At 33.6% G+C, this 23,190-nt stretch overlaps 5 protein-coding genes across 5 annotated transcripts; 4 read left to right on the forward strand and 1 right to left on the reverse strand.

Annotated features, from left to right (window-relative positions):
* Nucleotides 1-8,836: 8,836 nt before the first annotated feature.
* On the forward strand, nt 8,837-10,063 carry LOC107492397 (uncharacterized). Its single transcript, XM_016113421.1, has one exon. It carries the CDS (start codon nt 8,837-8,839, stop codon nt 10,061-10,063), a length of 1,227 nt encoding a protein of 408 aa, XP_015968907.1.
* An 84-nt stretch (nt 10,064-10,147) lies between these two features.
* LOC107492398 (uncharacterized) lies at nt 10,148-12,375 on the forward strand. Its single transcript, XM_016113422.1, has 7 exons — nt 10,148-10,792; nt 10,907-11,004; nt 11,112-11,252; nt 11,330-11,403; nt 11,591-11,616; nt 11,716-11,925; nt 12,019-12,375. The coding sequence occupies exons 1-7, from the start codon at nt 10,148-10,150 to the stop codon at nt 12,373-12,375; spliced, it is 1,551 nt and encodes a 516-aa protein (XP_015968908.1).
* An 857-nt stretch (nt 12,376-13,232) lies between these two features.
* Nucleotides 13,233-13,901, forward strand: LOC127748335 (uncharacterized). The gene is made up of 2 exons (XM_052262636.1): nt 13,233-13,390; nt 13,539-13,901. Exons 1-2 carry the CDS (start codon nt 13,255-13,257, stop codon nt 13,859-13,861), a joined length of 459 nt encoding a protein of 152 aa, XP_052118596.1. The 5' UTR covers nt 13,233-13,254; the 3' UTR covers nt 13,862-13,901.
* A 2,171-nt stretch (nt 13,902-16,072) lies between these two features.
* LOC107492478 (indole-3-acetic acid-induced protein ARG2) lies at nt 16,073-16,611 on the reverse strand. The gene has a single exon (XM_016113504.3). It carries the CDS (start codon nt 16,502-16,504, stop codon nt 16,211-16,213), a length of 294 nt encoding a protein of 97 aa, XP_015968990.1. The 5' UTR covers nt 16,505-16,611; the 3' UTR covers nt 16,073-16,210.
* Nucleotides 16,612-18,147: 1,536 nt separating this feature from the next.
* Nucleotides 18,148-21,148, forward strand: LOC107492477 (U1 small nuclear ribonucleoprotein A). Its single transcript, XM_016113503.3, has 5 exons — nt 18,148-18,532; nt 18,635-18,807; nt 19,739-19,832; nt 20,175-20,263; nt 20,649-21,148. Exons 1-5 carry the CDS (start codon nt 18,448-18,450, stop codon nt 20,931-20,933), a joined length of 726 nt encoding a protein of 241 aa, XP_015968989.1. The 5' UTR covers nt 18,148-18,447; the 3' UTR covers nt 20,934-21,148.
* Nucleotides 21,149-23,190: the final 2,042 nt, after the last annotated feature.

A 23,190-nucleotide genomic window follows, 5' to 3' on the forward strand; every position in this document is an offset into this window, starting at 1 on the left:
CAACCCTAATGCACTAAAGGGAGTCATAAACTACATATCCGGAGGATTTGTCGGGGGAGGCGAGACAAACGCAGCACGCAAGTGAAGTTACCGAGCAATGCTGGCAATCGAAGGAAGAGTACCACAAAAGAGTCGTATACCTTGGTCGAACTCGAATGGAACAGTTCTCATTAATGTTCTTGTCCAGTTTCTAGTTGAACACGAACAACTCGAGCTCCTAGCTGTGTGACTAGAACTCCCAATCATTTGGTATACCGTTGCGACCAATACCAGTGTTGGAAGAAGAAGAAGAAATAAAAAAAGATGGAAGAAAAATGCAGAAGTAGAAAAAAATGGGATTCAAACTGTATTTAAGGTTTATACATAAAGACACAGACTAAATTGGAGCATGGTAATCACATGTTCATGTCACCTAGTCATTAATAACGTCACCGTGAGAGTGGCTGTGCCAGATTAGTAGCTCAACTGTTGACTCATGCTGAAAATAAATTTGAGGACTTGTTTGAAGTCTATAGTTCAATATAAGATCTAAATAGTGCAATTGAAAGCTCAAAAATAATATTAGTGTACAAATCCAATCTAAAAGACGGCGTTTTAAACTTTTCCTATAAATTAATGAAATACAGTAACAGATAGTTAATTACTTTACGTGAAAATGTTCTCTATAGTGTTTGCCCGTTAGCTTAATTACTTTTGTGACTATGGTGTTTGCCACTAAATATGATCATGTCTGTGTTTATCAAACAGAGTCATAAATTTAAATCGCACACATTATGCAGAAAGGAGTTTTGTGTAGTTTTAGAATCTAGACGGAAATGGAGATGGCATCGTCGATGTTCGGTCTCATTATTCTTAAATGGCTTACTGAATGGCCCCTTTTCATTATGCATTTGCAATTCATGGTTACGCATGATCTTGCTTCATTATTAGATTAGAGCATTAGGCTTTAATGGTGTTACTGTTTATTGCGTGGCATGAATGTTGTTTGACTTTGAGCCGCCAATAATGAAAATTACTTGACCTTACTAACATAAGACTTGACTCTTGAGGTCGTGGTGCCTTGCGAATAAGATTCCAATATGATGATTAGACAATGAGACTTCTAAAATCTAGAACAATTACAATTGCAATTTTGCTGTGCCTTCTTTAGGCCAATTGCAAAATGAATTACTATTTGCTAATTAGGTATTTACTATTTATTTATACCGTCCGTACACAAACAATGTCTTTGAATTCAATAACATCATGAAAGATTTAACTATGTTATCTATAAAAAATTAAGGTGATTGTTATGGTGCCTAAAAAATATTGTGTAATTATTAAAATAGGTAAAATAATTAATTTTAAATTTAAAAATATAAAAGTTAAAAAATTTTAAATATTTTAAAATTACTAAAAAAAATAACTTAGGCAAAAATTAAATACCAAACAAAAGGCACCATAGAATTGGCCAAAAATTAAACTCAATTGCGAATCAACATTATTTTTAGCTAGAACAAATTAGGAATACCATTATGTATATGATTTTGATTTTAGGAATAAAATATTTGAAAGGTGAGGATGGATGCTTGGTAGCAAAGGAGATGTCATGATTGTGAGTTGAAAGAAGGATCCAAGCAGAGCATAATTCCCGGCTTTAATTTTTGGCTGCTCTTTCTAGACACATGGAAAAGACTTTTCTTCTAATTTGCTCTCATTCTTTAATTCTTTATCAGATTATGGAGCGCGGCCTTTGACTTTTATATTACAATGTAATGAACGTTAAAATCTTCGTTTCCCTTCTTCAAATCAGGAGAGAACATGTATCCAAACGTGTTTCACACTTAAATCTAACAAAATATCCCCCGGGTTAGTAGGCTAAGTAGTCCCTTGGGATAAAAGCCGTTAATGTTGAAAGTTTTACTTACTATTTTGGCATTTTGCTTCTTCAAACTCTTCGTATAATACAAAGTAAAACAACGAATAAATTTCGAAAATTTATATTTTGGACAGTTTAATTTTTTTTTAAATTATTAATGAAAATTTTTAAGATAATAGATGCAGATAAATTAGTTTAAATTAAGATTTTTATTTTAATTATAGAGATTAATTTAAAAATAATATATTTATATTTACTATTTTAAAAAAAATATTAATATTTTTTAAAAAAATAATCTATCTAAAATATAAATTTTTAGAAATTTATCCTCTACTCAATACTATATTTCATGATGATCTGAATTTCATACGCCAAATGATAATAATTGAAGTGGCATTGTCGGCTTATGTACAGTAGTGTAACAGATTTATTTCATCATATATTTGAATAGTCTCACACTCACTGGGATCTTTATTGTCCACTCCTTTGTATGGTAAACATCGCATGCTTCCTTCTTGTACATATGTTTGTAATTCAATTATTAGGAAAGAACTACTTTTCAGGTAGCCTTTCATCTGAATTAGGTATAACATTATTTTTAGATCTTAGCTTCCACATAATAATACGAAAAGGAAAAGTTTAGGAGGCGAGCAATTTTATTAAAATTTAGTCAGTATGTAATTAACAAAAAAAAGTTAGTAATTTTATATTATTGAATAAAATCTCACATTATTAAAAATATCATTGATAATTATTTAATAACTATAAATTACAAAAATTACTAATTCCTAATACTCTTTATATAATAATTTAAGCACGAGTGGTGGTGGTGAATGACGGTGACTCATCATTCATCAATTTTCAATTCCATAAGTGGTATAATTGATCTCCAAATCTCGTTAGTTGGTTGAAATATCAATTAAAGAAATTTTTGAGACCAACAATTTTTTATATTTTTTATTCTTATTTGACGAGTATAAACATTAAATTGATTTTAATAAATAAATTTTATTAATTTATATGTGTAAATTTAAAAAAATATAAATGTAAACTATATTAATTTATGTGTATAAAATTTTAATAAATATAAGTGTAAATTATATGTTTATTGTATATAAATTAAAATACTTATAAATATATATAAATTATTGGCTTATTGCTGATAAAAAATAATAATATTTATCGACTATATCATATGCCTCATATGAATTATTATACCCTGTCAAACCAATACACCCTATTAAAAAATTTGTTTAAAGTGTGTAATTTAATTCTTAGCACTACACTAAATTCGGCAAATAGCAGTGGTGATGCATAGGATTAGCAGCGGTTTTTAACCGTTGTCAAATGGATAGCAGCGGTTGATATATCTGTTGAAAGATAGCGTGCGACTAAACTGTTTGCAGCAGTTAATAGCAACCGCTGGAACAACCGCTATTAAATGGTATTTTGCTGGGGTATAATTTTGCAGCGGTTCGTTCCGCTACAAAATCATTCGAATATAACTGCTTGAAGATGGCAGCGGTTGTTAACCGCTGCAAAATGCTAACCGTTGAAATATTCTGTTAAGATATAGCAGCGGATTTAAAGCCGCTGCCAAATGTAGAGTTACACTTTTTTTAAAAAAAAACCCGAATTTACACTAAAATATGCCAATTCTTTTATTCTTTATACATTCTTCCACTCAGTTGTGTTACCTTATTAAAATAACTAACAGTCAATCAAACTACAACACACGAAACAAAACAAAAATATATGCAAAAGAACAATCATTATTATAATTATTTGAATTCAATGCATCGATGACTGTCAACTACAGATAAAGTCACCAAAATAAAAAACTACAAAAAAATATCTCAAAAGTCATTATGACAGTGAAAAAATTAAAGAGTATTCAGATTCCAACATTCATAATTCAAATCGTTAGCTGCCCGCACATCATCTTGCATGGGATGAGGTTGGTGCACTTCTCAAAGAATCCAAATCTTCAGCTATTTCAGGTGGCAAACTACCTCCTTGTTCCTGGATTATGTATCTTAATAAATTTTCCATACTCTGTATTTTTGCCTTCTCCTCTGCCTCCAATCTCTGTCTCTCTGTCTTTTCTTCTGCTGCTGCTGCCTTAAGTTCTGCTGCCTCCGCCTTAAGTTTTACAATCTCCATCTGATACTCCTCAATCTGTACACCGTAGTCGGACTGCTGTGGAATGTTACGAAAATACTGACTGGGACATGGACCAAAATCGAGCCCACGAACTCTTCTAGGGTGCTCATTTCCAAGCACTTGTGCAAGGGAATCATTATGTGAAAATTCCTTGCTGGAGGGGTCTTGGCTCTCAATGTTTTCAATTGCTTCCTGCAAAAATGTGAGATCTGGATTTACACTAATTTAAATTCAACAGTCCTAATTTGAAATAGAAATATGAAAAAGTAAAGAACATGATTTACCCCAACCAGATGCGCATCTTCATTCATATACGAACCATTCTTTTTTTTATGATTCATGGTCCATCCCTCTCTTCTACCAATAGGCCTTCCCGGTCGTAGCTCCTATAACAATCATTAACACACATTCATATAACAGACAACACTATATTACCAGAAACACGTCACCATTCTGGAACTGAATTTAAATTAATTACTTCTTTGTGTCTCTTTCTTGCCATCGTTTTAGAACCTCCGATATGTGTGTACAGTTGTTTTGAACGATTAGCAGCATTTTTTTTACACTTCTCCTACACAAAAAATGACAAACATAAACGTTATCACATTAAGTTACTAAACTTTTAACGGTTTTATAAGTCAGGCATGTACGACTTCACGAAACACAAAAAAGAATAAGGTGATGAACTTTTTGGTAGTAGTTTTTCCACTATCACAATAAATTCAGCATATTTAGTAGTAATTCATGACGATTTAAAATCAAATACAATGAAATTTCAACTATGCTGGCTTACGCTTGAGGTTTTGGTCAAAAGTCAGTTCTTCGTCATAAACCTTATGGAACAAATGATTTCTTGCGTTCCTCCAGGAATTTTCTATCCTTTGTGCAATTCCCCGCTTTATGATCCCCTTTTCCATCGTCCTCATAGTGGAAGACTCGCTACAAGTAGTTCAGATCATAAGATAACACAATAAACATGATAACTATATTGACATAAGTGCTTTCACACCGTCATTCTAACTATTAACTTTAACTCCAAATCCATTCCACATCACAGAAGAATCTATATACACGATTCATCAACTCAAAACACAAACAAATTTGATTGAGAAATTTCCACAATGAAAACTTTATCATAAAGGATAAGTTTAAAATACAAGTTGCACCACCAATATAAGCATATAAATAGCATGAATCACCTCCAATATAAGCATGAATAAACACCTTCAAAGTATAAACCGAACCCCCCTTGGTGGACCAGCTTAGTAGTGATCAAATATATATCACTTCATTAAATAAAGATTGTAGTTACTAATACAATCTGTTAGAACTTTTTGACAAAGGAACCCTTCAAGTCCTATTAAAGGAATCAGGCTGAATCTCTTTTACAATAGCTTTCTACAGGCATGGACAACAATAACAAAGTTAAAATGTGAAGGTGTTTTTGGTCAGGAGGGTTGAGGAGGAGCATACCAATATAGTAAGACAAAGAAAATATATAATAATTAACCACCTCGAACAGACTTACATATTATCAAAAGACACATCATTAGACATGAACAATTCTCAGCAACAAAATTCAAAGAAGTCAACAAAAAGAAACCCAACATGCACTATCCTTCTCTACTTTACCAAACTAAAACAAACAAATAGAAAACCAAAGAAATCCACCTACTAATACAGAATAGCAGCACATAAAAACAGCAACCCCATAGCTAGCAAATAATTAAATAAATCTCTCAACAAATAATTAAAACCACAATACATTCCAAAATTTCAAAGTTAGGAAGGTAACAAAATCAACTTCTGCGAATGTGTTCCATATTTATCTTCATCTGACATTTTCATTTAATCGGAAATCATAAGCTATAGATACTCACTCTCTAATTCTTTACAATAGGAGCAGCTTTAACATTCTCCTAAGGTTTATAAGTTTTATCATTATTATTGTTATTATTGTTATTATTATTACTACAACTACTAGTTACATTGCTATACACGAATGACTAGATTAATTGTGACTTAAGTTATTTAATAATGTACTGCAATTTAAGATATTCAAAAAAAAAAAGCATTTGCGAACTAAGCATGGGTAACACCTTACTTTATACAAAAAAAAAACTAAACATTACCTTAAACTGGTCAAAGGCATGCTCCTTGGAAGCCTTGCTCATTGTCTTCCAACTTTTTTCACCAATTGGCAATTGTTGAAAATCAGACGCCAATGTCCCCAAGAATCCGCTCAATAGGTCCGCTGCCTGACCAACTTGTTGCAACTTTCTGTTATGGTTTAGCACGATCTTCTTTCCAGGAGGAAGTGCTAATGGCTCTTTTACAATCAGCTCCATACAATAAGTCACACCATTAAAATAGAGTTACATAAACATAAAATCAAAAACTAATAAAGCATGAGTATTTAGTTAAATAAACAACTTCAAAAATCAGTTAAACAAAAGCATGCACATTCAGTTAAATAAATTGGGAAAATTACCTGGAAGCTCGACCAAATGTCAACGTTGATGGCTGGGACCTGAGCCACCGAGTGACCAAGGCAAGTAGAAGTAATGGAGCACCTTCACACCGAGGAAGGAAAAGAGCTTGCGACAGCTCGGGTGCGCGAGGGAGGCTTCGCGGTGACAACAACGGCAGCTTAATAAAAGCACATGAGGGTTGCGACGGAGGGAAAGGTAGAGACCTAAGGACCATCGGCGGCGGCACCCGGTTATGGCTTGCCGCAGGTGAAGTGCGACGTGCTGGAGGAAAATCGGCGGAGACCTTTACGTGACGGCAGTGCTCTGAACTTTAGATGCTGGCTCTCTTCATTTCTCTTGGAGTGGGCTCTAATTAGGGTTAAATGTGGGCTGAACAGATTCAGAAAGGCGTTACTTCAGTGAGACGGCCAGGTCACAGTTCGGTTCGCCCGAACCGAATTTCGGCCGGTTAATCAGTTTAATTTCTGTTTTTAAACAATCCAAATTTTGCTTAATCAACCGCGTACATTTAGTAAAATAATAAAAAAGAAAATAAGAGTGTTTTAATATGCCAACGGTAATTTTTGGTTAATTATCTACTGTTTCTAAACATGTTATACTAAAAATGGTAATGATGGTCTCGATTTATATTTTTTTATTAATCTTGTTCTATATAAGGAAAAACAATAAGTGGGTTTTGTGTATCTTTAATATTGTTAATCTCTTTTTTCCTTTTAAGTGTGTTGATGTCAAATATGTTATTTATTTTTAAATTTTCTATTTTTTTTAATATCATTCTGTATGACTCTATGTATCTTTCAATTTCATTATTTTTTTTATAATTCTAATTACAAATTATAATTCAAGAAATTATAGTTTAGGTATTAATTTAATTTTTTATTCTCCTAATAAATTTACCTATTTTATTTTATTCTCAATTTAGTAATTGTTATTATTTAATTAATTATTTATATTTCGTTCTATTTTATTATACGTAATTATGTTGCATATAAATTTCTAAAATCAATTGACCAATTTACTAATTTAGAATATATATTTTTTATTTATAAAAATCATACTGAAAAAATATTTTAAAAAATATCTTTCATTCTATTTTATTATATGTAATTTTTTATTTTCTTATTCGAATAATTACTATGCATTTCTATTTTTTTAAATTTAAATTAATATATCTTTTTATAGTAATGTATAAACTTTTTTGCCCCCTAACATAATTTTTCTGGGTCCGTCACTGCTTATAGATACAAGATATAAGATATTTTTAATTTATTTTTTCTTTAAACAACGCAAATTTAGAGTAAAAATGATTATTTGATACAAGAACAATAAAATTTGCAGTACATAAAGTGATTACCTAAATATAATAACGTAAGTCATTTCAAACATAATAATGTAAATATTAAATATAGTATTATAAAAAAATAAATGATGTTTCTAGAAATAAATATAGATTATTATATAAAAACTAATTTGAAAGGTACAAAGACTTGAGGGTAACATAGTAAATTAATTAAGTGGAAAAGATTAGTGAATTAAACTATTAAGATAGTAAAATTACATATAAAACTATTAAATTATTTAATATTCTTTTTATTATTAAACTAAAAATATCAAATATAAGTATAGTGTCTTAAATTTCGAAGGGGGGCTTCACTACTCGCCCCCTTTAAGAAAGATAAGAAAAAATAGCCATAGAAAATACGAAAAAAATTAAAACTAATGTCAAGATTTTTCATTTACATAACTAAAATAAAACGTAGAAATAAACTTTGAATACAAATAAGAGTATAGAAATTTTGAATTCCCTCCATTAAAAAGATTTTATAGGAGGAGTGTTTTACGAACAAAAAATTTTCGTAAGGTACTCCATGAATGAACTTATATGAATGACTATTATATTAAAAAATTCTTCTTGTTATTTTTTTGCCAAACAGTAATTGGCGTAAATTTTATCGTCATATTATAACTGTGTTTATGTGGCGTATCTTTTATTTTATATTAGTTGTATATTCTACCTTTACTGCACATTTTAGTATAAATTGTAATGTTCGTAGTTGCCCACGTATTTTACAATACATGTTATGTTATTTAGAACGGTATTTCTTATATCATGCGGAATGAATACAGTACGATACTTAACATTATTTTAGCTTTGAAAAAATTGTTTCACATTAATTAGTAAACAATACATTTAGTGTATAATAGATATGGACAAAACCTGGATTCTTAAGCCACAAAATAGTATAGGATATAGACGAGAACTTAATAAGTTCCTAGACTTTGCATTTGCGAATGCATCGTCGGATAACATGATAAAGTGTCCATGCCCTCAATGTGGGTTTCAATTTATGCAAACAAGAGAGGATGCGTAGACCACCTGTTGATAAAGCCCTTTCCCGCTGGCTATACTTTGTGGTTGCGTCATGGTGAGAAACCAACTGAAGAGAGCTCTACTTACACAATGATAGTTGAGAACCCTACACCCGAGGTGAATCCATATCTTCAAATGGTGCACGAGGCATTTAACTTCACAATGCCTCCTGGAAGTGAGGAGACCACAACAGCGGATCCTGTAGAAGACGATGATATAGAGTTGCCGTACCTGTACGATGGTCCAAGTCGCGATGCACAGGATTTTGCCGACCTTCTTGCAAATGGAGCGGAGGAGTTATATCCCGGTTGCTCGAAATACTCCAAATTATCTTTCCTAATGAAGCTTTATCACATTAAATGTATGTGTGGTGTGAGTGACAAAGCTATGTCGATGATTCTGGACTTATTGCGGGATGCATTTGAGCAAGCCAAATTTTCGTCCACTTTGTATGAAGCCAAGAAAACCATCCGAAAGTTGGGGATTGAGTACAAAAAGGGAGATGCTTGCTCGAATGATTGCATGTTGTATCGGGGTGAGGATGAGGAAGCGACGAAATGCAAGCAGTGTGGGACTTCACGATGGAAGCAGAAGACGCGAAAGGGTTCCGTTACGAAAATAAAAATACCTGTCAGAAAAAATGGAAAGCCTCTCCCAGCGAAGACTCTCCGTTACTTTCCTCTTATACCACGACTGCAACGGTTATTCATGTGTAGCAAAACTTCATCTGACATGTTATGGCATAAAGAGGCAGATAATAACGATGGATACTTGAGGCATCCAAGGGACGCTGAAGCATGGAAAGACTTTGATGTAAAGTATCCTTTTTTTTCTAACGATGCTCACAGTGTTCGCTTAGCTTTAGCAAGTGACGGTTTTAATCCTTTCAAAAATATGAGTACCACGTATTCTATTTGGCATGTGATTCTTATTTCGTACAATCTTCCTCCCTGGCTATGCATGAAGCAAACATCTTTTATACTATCTATGATTATTCCCGGTCCTAAAATACCGGGTAACGACATCGATGTTTATTTGGAGCCCCTGGTGGATGAGTTGAAGCAACTCTGGGATGGTGTTGAAACTTATGATGCTAATAAGGGGACCACTTTCAAGATGCGTGCAGCGCTAATGTGGATTATTAGCGATTTTCTAGGGTTGGAAAATTTATCTGGGTAGAACACGTACAGTGGGTTAGCTTGTCCCACGTGTAACGTGGACGCTAAGGCTCATCAACTAACATTCAGTCGAAAATGGTGTTACATGGGCCATCGCCGCTTCTTGAATCAAGGCCATAAATATAGAGTAGACCGGAAAAGATTTGACAGACAAGTTGAAAGCAGAGATCCACCGATGAAGTATTATGGAACAGATGTCTTAAGGCAGCAGTCTAACTTGCAAGTATCGTTTGGGAATATCTCAACTCTGACAGCCAAAAGAAGACGTGTTAGTGAAGATGCAGATCAAGATGACTCGGTTTGGAAAAAGAGGAGTGTGTTCTTTGAACTCCCGTACTGGAAGGATCACATGCTGCGTCATAACCTTGACGTGATGCACATAGAAAAGAACATTTGTGACAATGTAGTCTACACTATTTTAAACGACATCGTCAAATCAAAAGATAATCTTAAAGCTCGCAAAGATTTACAAAGCATGGGCATAAGGCCTGAATTGTGCCCGGACGAAGGTGGTAAATATTCTTCAGCAATCTTTACAATGTCGAATCCACAGAAGAATGTATTCCTGAAGACTCTACAGAACATGGTCTTTTCAGATGGTTACTCGAGCAATATTGCTCGTTGTGTTGACATCCGACAGCGCAAGTTGTATGGGTTGAAGAGTCACGACTGTCACATTCTAATGGAACAATTACTTCCAATTTTGGTGAAGAATGCATTACCAAGTCCGGTATCGAATGTAATTGCGAATCTGTCCTCATTTTTGTGAGAACTCTGTGGAAAAGCTATAAATCCTATGCAGCTTGGCGCCCTTTAGAATCATGTTGTGCAAACTCTGTGTCAGATGAAAATGATATTTCCTCCATCTTTCTTCACTGTCATGGTTCACCTTATGGTGCACCTCATTGATGAACTAAAACTTGGTGGTCCGGTACATTATCGGTGAATGTATCCAATAGAAAGGTTAGCGTGCTAATAAACGCATTTAAGAATTCTTTTTCCAATTTTGTTACGTATATACTAAACGTTATGTCGTATTTATGTAAAAGGTACTTGGGACGATTGAAGCAATACGTGCGTAACAGGGCACAAGATGAAGGCTCAATTGCGGAGGGCTATTTATCCGAGAAGATTTTGACATTTTACTCAAGATATTTGGATAATACTGAGACTAGAATCAACCGTCCAGCGTGAGTTGATGATCGACCTGTTGATATTACAAACAATACAGGATGTACTATGTTTCCTGAAATTGGAAAACCTTCAGGGGCTGTATCACATTTTGCACTGAACCCAATGGAAAAAGATCAGGCATATCGTCATGTGCTAGTCAATTGCAAGGTCGTTGCTCCATTTATTGAGTAAGTATGCACGTGTAATCATTAAGCACAGTTATAACCAATTTTAAATACTCAGTCATTGGACTAATTTCTTGTTATGTCATAAAGTAAATTTAGGTCAAAAACCAAGTGAAAATTACGGGATGAAACAAGGTCACACTCTAAGATAGACCGTGTTGTGCATGCAGAATTTCCTCGCCGGTTCAAGCGTGAGGTTCGTAGAAATTTAAGCTGACCAACTTATTTGTGCACTAGAATTATTTCTTGTAAATTCCAATTTTTAATACGAACAAACTCTAATTTATGGTCCTAGGTTCCAATGGACAGTACCGTACATTCGAAAGAAATGAAGTTGCTGGCATGTGGTCCCATGCTTCAGGCAAGACAGTTTGGGGCATACAACGTCAATGAGTATAAGTTTAGAGCTATCACAAAGGAAGACGGGCTGAAAACACAAAATAATGGAGTTTATGTCTCATCCAATACAAGAAGTTATACCAGCATGCGTGACAACAGAGTGGCTGTTGGTAGTGTTTCATATTATGGATCAATTGTTGACATCATCGAACTGAACTACAGCTGCCATTTCACAGTGGTTTTGTTCAAATGTATTTAGGCTGATACAACTACGAGCAGAGGAATCAAAGAAGACCATCTGGGCTTTACGAGCGTTAATTTTGCTCGTCCGATTCACACCGGTGATCGAAAAGAGGATGAACCATACATATTGGCATCAGAAGCTCAACTCGTGTACTATGAAGTAGATCAAGAATGGAGTGTAGTGGTTCATGTAAAACCACGAAACTTGTATGACATGGGAGGAGAGAATGAGGATGTTGAAGCTACTTTTTCTCCTCAGCCCGGGTTGAACATATCAGCAGCAGGTGACATCAGTGATTTACAGTTGACAATGGAAGATGATATAGAAGACCCAGTAGCAGATGTTTCTGATAACATAGATTATGTGGCATAGTAAAAATATGACAAAACATGTGCAACATTTTTAGACTATCCGTGTGTGTTTGATAAGTTTAACAGTGTTTATGATGTATGTAATTTGCTGGTTACATTACTATCTATGTTTTCGTATTTGAATTAAGTTTTCATTTCAAGTTGATTTTCATGAATACCACCAGTTCCTCATTTCTTCCAACGATGTTTGATTTTAAAAGTTAGTTGTCAAGGCTTTGTTCTTCTCATCATCGTTGTTATTGTTCTTAACATCCGATAAAGAAAATTATGACATCGAGTAAATTTTCTTGAATTACAATATTATTATCATTGACAAATATAGTTAATATAAAATGGTGTTGTAACAGGAGAAATGAAAACAGAGAATTTCTCATCATGCTATGCAGACACAACATTCGCTAACAAAATGGCTATGGCCTCTCCGTTCTCTTCATTGGAACATGCAATTACGGTTGTCAGAGACATATGGTCCCGTAAGTTGAATGTTAGATCTTGGTTGGAGGCTTTATCAGGTCGATCTTGTTCTAATGAATACTTGGAAACGGCGAACGCATCTACTGTGCAGGTATGTTCATTAGCCGTACCCTTAAACACTTGAGTTAAACATTATTTGAAAAATAAGTTTTTTAAGTTGCTATATGCTTATGACATTTAACTAGTGATAGTTGTTCCGTTGATGCTAAAATTTGTAGAAACTTCATGAATGGGGGATCAAGGTACGAGGAGAAATTTGGCTATATTTTTGTGACATTTGTAGGTGGTAGGACATCTGAAGACATACTTGCTGAATTAAAGGTTGGAAATAAATTTCTAGCACAGAAAGTGAATTATAGAGACACAATATGTTTTACAAAATAGACCATCAACTATACATTTTATTATGGTGCAGATGCGCTTTAATAACTCGCATGGTGTTGAGTTGGAGATTGCTTCAAAAGAGGAATTGAAGTATATAGAATGTGCTATTAGAGAGCTTCTTTCCAAGAAATCTGTCCAAACTACTGACGAAGGAGACGGTAATAGTTAATTTTGTATTTATTAATTTTGAAAGTCCTCTTCCCATAATTCTGAAATTTTCTTTCCTTAATAACTAGAATGACTTGGAAGTTATCATTATCTTTTAACTATATTTATATGTTGTTGGTTGCATGTTCATATATTCAGTGTCAACTGAATATTCAGGCGAAATAGTTGCTGACACTCTAGATGGAGCAAACACTGATTCAGAAGATGATTTAGATGCTATCTCCTCCGGTGAATATGACAACTCCAGGGATGTTGAGCTTAATAGGGTTCCAGAAGAAGACAATAAAACTTTAAATACCCAACACAGAGAAGATGTCGTACATGCTGCAAAAAGAGGTTTCGATCTGAACAAGATGCCATGGTTTGGAAATGACTTATCAGATCCGTTATCACGTCACTGCAGCGCTTTTTTGACAGAATATTTCTGGCCAGGTCAATACGATGTTGATGAGAAATTTTGACTCAAAACTTGTTTGTCTACTTTAGTAATTCTGATTTTTATGCTCCATTGAACTTTGTTTTGAGTTAGTGAATTCGGACGTTTACTTGATTTTTATGTTACCAGTTATGATTAAATACAAACTCAAAATGGCTGATACTACAAGGGAAAATATGATTCGTAAATTCGGTTTTAGTTATTCATGTATAATTTTTTTTAAGTAAGGAATTATTCTTTATGTAACATAAAATTGAAAATTTATTTAATGCATTAAGTTGCAGTATTTGAACCTTATTTTTTCATTAAAAAAAATAGCGAGGATTAGAACAGTTATAAGAATGCAAAATGAGTATTAATGTATTCAACAACTGGACATTTAGCAGGGGTTACAAAAAAATCGCTGCAAAATGAGATTATTTAACAGCGTCCCCTCAAACCGCTACAATAACCACTATAAAATAGGTTCATTTTGCAGCAGTTACTGGAAAAACGCTGTAAAATATGATCATTTGATAGCGTCTTCTAAAATTGCCACAAAAACTACTGGCATATTGTATTTAACAGCGATTTAATAAAACTGCTACTAAATAACCGCCGCTATCTGTCAATTTTCTTGTAGTGATAGATTGCATCAAAATTTGTATTGAGGCTATCGCTAGTGATGAATATTGGAATTGGAATAATCACACAACATGACAAATCAGATCATAATATGGTCTACTCTCTATATAGGCAGATACGGTGTATATAACCAAGCAAACATAGAATGTGAGCACAAAAGTTAAACTACTCACTTATTGATATTATAGTAAATATTAGTGTTAGTTTCTTATAAACATGTGGTGGCAGATTAATCTCCTGTTGGACCAAGCAATGTCATACCACATATACCGATACCATCATATATATTTCTCAATTATTAATGACAATTCTGAAGTCATGATATTATTATTCATGTATAGTCCAATAATTTGAAGTAAGTAATTAATAAAAATGCAGAAGTAGTAGATGAGAGATTTTGTCGAATGTTTAGGCCACAAGTGGAACTTTAGCCACATGCATGCGCTGGAAAAAGGAATCTCATGGGACTATTATAATGGGGTTTTGTTTCTTGCTTGGGCGGTTTATTCAACTAAAGTAGACTGCTTCCAACACTCATTTGCTGTTATTATAAAATCCAATACTCATTCTTTTTCACAACATATCTTCTGAATGAATTAAGATTTACTTGCCACACACACTTTGTCTATTAAATGTTTTTTAATTAAAAAAAATCATGCATGCGTGTATTGGAAAATAAATGAATTCAGTAAGCACTACTTACCAACAAAATAGGAGTATGTAGTTTCCAATTTGCATTTAAACTCTTCCTCTGTCATTCTCGTGTTTTTTTCACACGTACGTAAAAGAAAGAGAAACAAAATCGTATACTACTGCTGTCAAATTCTTGTTTAAAATCATTGGCTTCACATAAATGGTGTAATCAAATTAAATAATCAAGTACCGTGATTATCATTGTTGCTACGTTGCTTAAACATTTAGACATGTAATTCACTTTGCGTGAGTTCAAAAATTAATGTTAGAATAAAATTATAACTAATGGAGCAATTCATTGACCAGTGACAAACCCTTAAATGGAGTTCAGTATCACAGTGGATTAGTCTTTAATCTGTGTCGAGTTGAAAGATACCGTGAGAAACAAAAAAAAAATTAATGTTAGAATAAAATTATACTAATGGTTGAATAATTAGTAAAAATATAAAAAATACTATTTATACACCAAAATTAATGGCTAAAATTAATTATTAATATAATTATATATAAATATATGTATAATTTAATTTATTTTAAATATATATTTATATTTTAATATATATTTTATATTAATAGCTGATTTTGGTAAAAAAAATATAATCTTAAAAGCATAACATGCGAGTATAGCCATGTGTGACAATCATGTCCGCAGAAGGTGGTAGTGGAGCCAGCACCATTCATGGGTCATATATAGAAGGGTAATGCTAGGTAGACTATCAACATATAAAATTTTTAAAGTGATATCACTGTTGACTTTATAATTTTTTATTAATTCAAAAGTAATTAAATTCTCCTTTTTTTCATGTTACAAGATTTCTTAAGAGCTTGATCCAACTTTTGTGAATGTAATTAATGTGATAAAAAGAAAACTATGGCATTGAATTGAAAGCAGAGAAGAGAACAGAGTGGCAGAGTGCGCTTTTCATATAATGAAGTTGATTCCATTAGATTTTTGCAACAATAGAAGAAACAAGTGGAAATAAACTAAAGGCATGGCTTTCATGTGAAGCAGAATCATTAAGCCAGGCATGAAGGACGAGTTTGTTAGTTAGTTGAATCATTTTTTGTTGAGAAGGGAGGCACGCAATTCGGCAACGTCGATCTCCTTGATGTTCTCGGGTTTGTAGTAGCCAGTGACAGGATCAGGCACCCATGAAACCTTCTCTCCCTTCTCTTCCCCTGAAGAAGAAGACTTCTTGCTTCTGATGGCGCTGGACGCTCCTCCTCCCCTTCTTGCTGCTACGCTTCCTGTTGCCGTGGCAGCGTAGCCACGGGAGGCGGTGAGAGCCTTCGAGATTTGGTTTTGAAGGAGGGATGAGAGAGCCTTGGAGTTAGCGAAAGAGCGTGCCATTTCAAATTCCAAGTAACCGAGGAAAGCTTATAATCTCTCTGAATGAATAAAGAAGAAAGAGAAAAGAAGCTCTCCGCAGTTGTATTGTGATTATTTGAGGGTAGAGGCGTAGAGGGAGTGTGTATACATATAGGGTTCAGAATGAGAAGGGTCCAGGAAAGAGAATAAGGCGGGTCAAATTAACAATGATAATAAGACGGTAAGACCTGGTCAAAATTGGAACCTGGTAAGTCGTCTGAGGTCAATGAACCAGTGAATGAGCATGAAATGCACTTGCCGACTTGCCTTTCTTATTATACTTGGTTTTATAAAACTTCTACTTTTCAAAAATTATAGTATCTATATTTAATAAATTAAATTAAAAACAGTTTTTAATAAATACAAAAAATAATAAATATATTTAGTAAAATAATTTTTTACAGTTTAAAATATTATAATAAATATTAATATAAGAATTAAATTTAAATATTAATTAGAAAAAATATCTTTTAAAATATTTTTGTGATTAAATTATATGTATTAAAATACTTTTTAATAAATTATTTTTCTAATGATTAAATTATATTTTTACTAAAATATCTTTTAAAATATTTTGTAATGATTAAATTATTTTTTACTAAAACACCTTTTAATATTTTTTTGAGTGATTAAATTGTGATATCAATGCATATCATTTTAACATTAAATTAAAATTTTTTTTCCTGTGAGACTAATAGAAAAATATAAAAAAATGTTAAACTAAACTTGTAAAATCATGTTTAGTAATATGTATTGATATCATGAGATTAACAATAAAACTTACTAAAAAAATTGTTGTTAAAAAATTTTTTGGTAAAATTATAGTTTAGCAACTAAAAAATTATTGAAGGATATCTCAATAAAAAATAATTTAATTATTAAAAAATATTTTGAAGGATATTTGAAAAAATTACAATTTAGTCTTTTTTTAATTAATATATGAAATTATATTAAATTTTTTAATTTTAACAAATACAAATTATTTTTAAAACACTTTACTTTAAATATTTTTAAAAACATCTTTATCTTATAAAAATTATAAGCATAGGGCAATAGGGCATAATCTTTGTAATTTATAAAAAAACATTAAGTTCTTCTTAAAAAGAAACTAAACGAACTCCTATTTGAGTTCTAGTTCCAGAGAAGGCCGGGCCCCACAACTTGCCTTGTCAATTAGTTCCAGTGCAATGCAACTAATACTAATGCAACATCCGTGAATTACTAGGTATATAAGGTAGTAGAGTCATCCACTTGCATCCCAATTCGTTTCGATCGCAATCGTGCTTTCCTATTACATTCATGTGCATGAACCACCGAAAGCCTGCCTACCCAGCTAATAGCCACTTATAACCGGCAAAATTCGCAATGGTCACCATCCATCTTTACACGTTCTTAGAACCTTCTCAATAATTCTCATCTCTGCTCATCGTTACTAGAAGCAAAACCCCTTTTACACGCACTTATTAGTTTCCAGTTCTGCGCGTCAAAATCAAAATAAATGATAAAAACCGCATACAAAAAATCTAGAATCATCGAATAATAAAAGGTATAAAATAATCAAACAATTTGACCGCGTCGACATCACAAGTTGCATATTAGTAGGCTATTAGCTTGCATTCTCTGTGATACAAAAGTCAAATTATAATTTATAATAGTTACGCATCCCAAGTTGGGTTTCACGTGAGTTCGTAATTGGACTCATATTGGCCCAACAAAACGTAATATAATAAAAATCCGGTTAGGGAGGCCCATATGACCCGGGTGGAAAAGCCCAGTGGTTTTGTTACTCAGCTTGGTTGTTGTGTTGGCTATTCATGGTGGCTTCGAGCACCGTCTCCGGCAGCGGCTTTAGCCTTAGGGTTTTACCATCTTCGCTCCTCACTTTCTTTTCCATCGGAAACAATCGAAATCGCAGGTGAAACAAAATGTCTGAACCCAATGCGATCGCTGAAATCCCTCAGAACATGACCATCTACATCAACAACCTTAACGAAAAGATTAAGCTTGATGGTACCTCACCTTCTATTCTGTTTTTGTACTTTTCATTCACGCATTTCCACTCTTTGTTCGATTTCAATTTCACTTTTCCTTCTTTTTTCTTTTTCCCTTCAGAGTTGAAGAAGTCGTTGCATGCTGTTTTCTCTCAGTTCGGGAAGATACTGGAAGTGCTAGCGTTCAAGACTCTGAAGCACAAGGGTCAAGCTTGGGTGGTGTTTGAGGATGTTAATTCTGCTTCCAATGCTCTTAGACAAATGCAAGGTTTCCCCTTCTACGATAAGCCAATGGTACCAGCTTCTTCCTTCAGTTCAGCTTTGATTTTTTTTTCTTATTTTGGTATATTTCGGTTTGTTACCTGTACTGAGTGCATAGCTGTAATTTTCGTTTGATTCGCTTCTGAACTTTTGATTTTACTGTTTGGCGTGCTTCGGAATTCTGAGAGCACTTTTGGAAATACTATACACTAGATTATTTATTCAATTTGCATGACATTGCTCATCCCTTGTGATGAGTGGCAATATTGGCTATCAGTTTTGTTATTTAATCAGTAGAAGCAGTTCCCTAAACCAATTAGGAAGAGCTTTAATTGGACCAGCCCTGTATCTTAGAAAGAAATAATCCATGACAATGAGAAAAATTGATGCTAAGAAATGGCCGAGTACAATATATCAATATTTGTTCTGTAGGTATCTCAGCTATCATAATTTACTAGGAGTCTAGTCAGTGGTTTACCATTTTAAAATAAACCAACACTAGGGTTTGGGGCCTTGTAGATAAATCCTATTCACTTTCAGTCCCAAAGGAATGTTATCACAATTAATTTTATTAAACAAGCCTCCATGAAAAGTTCATGAATCAAATCTGATTTTAGATTCATCTAGCAACAGATGAATATATTTCTGTTAGTGGTTATATAGCGAATCTCTCGCTCAAATGCCATAAAAAACTATTTGCTGATCATGTATCAGTTTGTCTTGGAATTTATCTTGAGAAATGGATATTATCGAAATTACACATGGCATTAAAAAAAAAAAAAAGATTGCTTTGTTGTTTTCTTTGTGGAAAATGGAACAAATATGTTCAAGCAACTTGCTTGTTCTTTTACTTCACCTCCTTAGTTTCTGCTGCTGATTTAGATATGTTATAGTTTACTCTGTTCCTGTCAATGTTTTAGAACTTATTCTTCTGCAAGAAATTGAAATATTTCAACGTATGCAGAAAATACAGTATGCAAAGACTAAATCAGATATAATAGCAAAAGCTGATGGTACCTTTGTCCCGAGAGAAAAACGGAAGAGGCATGATGACAAAGGTACAACACTCTCCTAATTCTCTATTATGTTTTATGGATATTATATAATGTAAATTTAAAACTTTATGGCCGTAAAAACCTAAATTTAAAACTCAGGCATCTAAATGTAGTTATTAAATTTCACAAAATAGTGAACCTTTTTTTTTTTAAAAGAAACCTAAAAAATAAGCAAGGAACTGGATTCCTCTAGTTTTGACTTCTGAGAAACTGGGATGGATCAAAGCCTTTGCTGACAAGCTTGTGTAAAATTTGGCCATAGCAGTTTGTGTATGCACAGTCAAGAGTTGCATTTATATGCAGAAGGAATTTTTATGAAAATGACTCTGATACATTATGATGCAGGCAAAAAACGGAAGGACCATGTTGATCCTGGTTTAGCTGGAATGGGCGTAAATCCAGCATATGCTGGTGCCTATGGTGCAGCTCCTGCTGTAAGTTTCCTCACTTTCTTGTTTATTTTTTAGTCAATGATAATGTAAAACACCTACTAGTTTTCTAGTGACTAGTTGCACCTCAATTTACCAATTTCATTCGTGGTGTGAAACCAGCTGCATGATTTCTAAGACTAGAATATGGGTTGGTCATGTTTTGTAGAAAATTGAACCAAATCAGGAAAATTTTCTTCTTTGGTTTTCCTGGAAAATATATTGTTGGTTAAAGTGGGAGGAAAGAGATTATTGTCATTGCTTGAAAGTCAGAAGAGATGACATGCTGAAGCATGAACAATGTGTTTCATTGTGTTCCTGATCACCATGTCTACTTAGTTAGTTTTACTTTTATTTTATACTCTTTTTTCTAATATTGCTACTATCCCAGGTATCGTATCCAGGTGGTGCAAAATCTATGGTACCTGAGGCTCCTGCCCCACCAAACAATATTCTCTTCATTCAAAATCTACCCAATGAGACAACTCCCATGATGCTGCAAATGCTCTTTCTTCAATATCCTGGTTTCAAGGAAGTTAGGATGGTGGAAGCGAAGCCAGGAATTGCATTTGTGGAATATGGAGATGAGATGCAATCAACTGTAGCAATGCAGGCCCTACAAGGTTTCAAGATAACACCACATAACCCGATGTTGATAACTTATGCCAAGAAATAGATTAGCGGTTTCTTCAACTTGTGGTGTGAAAATGGCGTCTTATATCTTCAAAGTAGAATTGTTAATTCATCTCATACGTTATGTATCTGCATAATTGATGTTTACCCTAGGCAGCCATGTTTCTTGTATGATTGTAGTTAGGGTGATGACTTCTACATTGAAAAAGTTTCGTATTCAATACATCCCTTTCTGGTTCAAATTTAACAGTTACGAAATTATTTCACCTTGTCGAAGTTTTATTGGTCTTGTATTTGTGCCATCTTATGAAGGCTCGTCTTTAGTGACCAAGTCAACAACCATTTGGATTTTGGTGATCCTCCCTGAAAGCTTCCTCAAGTTTTAGCATAAACACTAATACCAGTGGGAAAAATAACGATTTTGAGCAAGGGTACACACAACATGCTTGCATATGCATTATATATGAAAATAAAGTTGGTAAATAGTATGCTGATGATCTGATACTCTTACCCTAATGCTCCTATTCTGGCCTGTATTGAAATATTTGTGAGTTTAAATTGTTCACATTTCAGTTTGGCTAAATGGAATTCCTTAATGCACTTTTGCCATTCCTGTTTAAAAAAGACTTATTGTGAATTGTGATATTGTATTGGAGCCAAGGGTAATGTAGACACACTACTTAAAATAGTATATTTTTATTCTTTTACTAAATAGACATTTCCTTTTTTTTTTTTGGTATTGAAACGGATTAAATAGACATTTCCTAATGGTTTAATACTTTAATTGGGCCAGTTAATCTGAGTGTTGTATTTCAAATACCAATACTTGAATAGCAGAAAGGGAAAACAGAACTGGGTGATGTTTGTCAAAAAGAGAGTGTATGTGTATGTATGTGGCAATGGTAAGTACCTTGTTTTTGTTTTTTTTCACTTTAGCATTGAAGACTTAATGAGTTCCCAAATTTAATGGACAAGGGAGAAGCCTTTTTTGTTTGATTGCTGTTCCTTTCTCCGAAGCAAGTGGAAAAACAGACATGAATTGCTGTAGAAATTTAGCTGTTTGGGAGGCATGATTGAGTTTCAAAAAGCCTTTGAATAATGGGTGTGTGTGTGACCAAATAAAGCTTTCACTGCATACCAAATGCAGGACGCACACGCCAATATTTAAGTCCCTTAGATTTGATAATGACCTCAGCCAGAATCTATGTTCTTCTTCCACAAGATAGACATAGAGGTAGAGAGGCATGGCCATTTCAAAGTGGTAACAGTTCCAATCCATCTTTTGTATCACACTAAAAGTACCCTTCCTTACATGGACATCACACGTAAGTATCCCTTATCAAATTTTAGGCATGCAAGCACTCTTTCACTTTTGGCTTTTGTTTTTTTAACCTTTGGCCTTTGCTTTGAGCACATTATTTCAACTTGTATGGCAATGGCAGTGGGTGACCGATTCACCAAATCCAAATAATGATGGCCAAGCTTACATGAGTGTGTCGTGTGAGCCATGTAATGTATGTATGACACTCTCTTAAATCCATATTTAACCTATTCTCCCACGCCACTGGTTTTTCTCATTCTCTGCCGCAATATAATTATCTGCTATCAACAGAACATAGTCGTCACCCATCACCAATAATTATATGTGGGTTATACAAAGAATCAAAATCTTTTATTAACACCCCAAGAGATATGAAATATTATTTAAGGCCAAATAAATACAAAAATATTAAGAGACACAAAAGTTGTTGTTATTATAGGACATAGATAAAAGGCGTAACTTTTATATTTATAATTTAACAGTATTAAAATAATAATATGTCCTGATCCAACAATGATTATGTTTGCTGAAAACCAAGTTTGCCTGGTGTGGAAGTTATGTGTCCTTCACTGTTAGTATTCACCCCATATTCATTGCTTTACCATATTTTTTTCTTTCCCTTTTTCTTCTGCAGGTTAAGTGTTTGAAATTCTTGCAGTTGTAGCCTCTGTTAAACCACCAAAAACTTTGGGGGAAAAGGGCAAAGACCCTATTGTATATAGGGAATGATATCTACCTAGGGAGAACCTCTCTCACTCTCTCACAAACACAAACACATGCCATACTCAAAAACTTGCGCCCAACACGCAAAGCCTACGTGCACTCATACATTATTCTTCTCCTCCTGCTGCTTGCACCATCCAATTCTATGCAAAGGGAAATTAAAGATGCAAGCCACTTACATGTGTATATTATGCATGGTGGGACCCATCAAAGGCTGCCATTGGAGTTAGTACAAATGGAAAAACAAGTGGCCTAA

This window comes from Arachis duranensis, chromosome 6 (genome assembly GCF_000817695.3).
Source record: "Arachis duranensis cultivar V14167 chromosome 6, aradu.V14167.gnm2.J7QH, whole genome shotgun sequence".
NCBI classification, from domain to species: domain Eukaryota; kingdom Viridiplantae; phylum Streptophyta; class Magnoliopsida; order Fabales; family Fabaceae; genus Arachis; species Arachis duranensis.

What these genes read in the sequence shown, in the direction of transcription:
- LOC107492397 (XM_016113421.1), top strand. Translation starts at nt 8,837, where the DNA reads ATGCCCTCAATGTGGGTTTCAATTTATGCAAACAAGAGAGGATGCGTA.
- LOC107492398 (XM_016113422.1), top strand. Translation starts at nt 10,148, where the DNA reads ATGGGCCATCGCCGCTTCTTGAATCAAGGCCATAAATATAGAGTAGAC. An exon ending in AGAATGCATTACCAAGTCCG is followed by an intron (nt 10,793 to 10,906) that starts GTATCGAATGTA and finishes ACTCTGTGTCAG; the next exon opens with ATGAAAATGATATTTCCTCC. An exon ending in GGTGGTCCGGTACATTATCG is followed by an intron (nt 11,005 to 11,111) that starts GTGAATGTATCC and finishes TTTATGTAAAAG; the next exon opens with GTACTTGGGACGATTGAAGC.
- LOC127748335 (XM_052262636.1), top strand. Translation starts at nt 13,255, where the DNA reads ATGGTGCAGATGCGCTTTAATAACTCGCATGGTGTTGAGTTGGAGATT. An exon ending in AACTACTGACGAAGGAGACG is followed by an intron (nt 13,391 to 13,538) that starts GTAATAGTTAAT and finishes TCATATATTCAG; the next exon opens with TGTCAACTGAATATTCAGGC.
- LOC107492478 (XM_016113504.3), bottom strand. Translation starts at nt 16,504, where the DNA reads ATGGCACGCTCTTTCGCTAACTCCAAGGCTCTCTCATCCCTCCTTCAA.
- LOC107492477 (XM_016113503.3), top strand. Translation starts at nt 18,448, where the DNA reads ATGTCTGAACCCAATGCGATCGCTGAAATCCCTCAGAACATGACCATC. An exon ending in CGAAAAGATTAAGCTTGATG is followed by an intron (nt 18,533 to 18,634) that starts GTACCTCACCTT and finishes TTTTCCCTTCAG; the next exon opens with AGTTGAAGAAGTCGTTGCAT. An exon ending in CCTTCTACGATAAGCCAATG is followed by an intron (nt 18,808 to 19,738) that starts GTACCAGCTTCT and finishes CAACGTATGCAG; the next exon opens with AAAATACAGTATGCAAAGAC.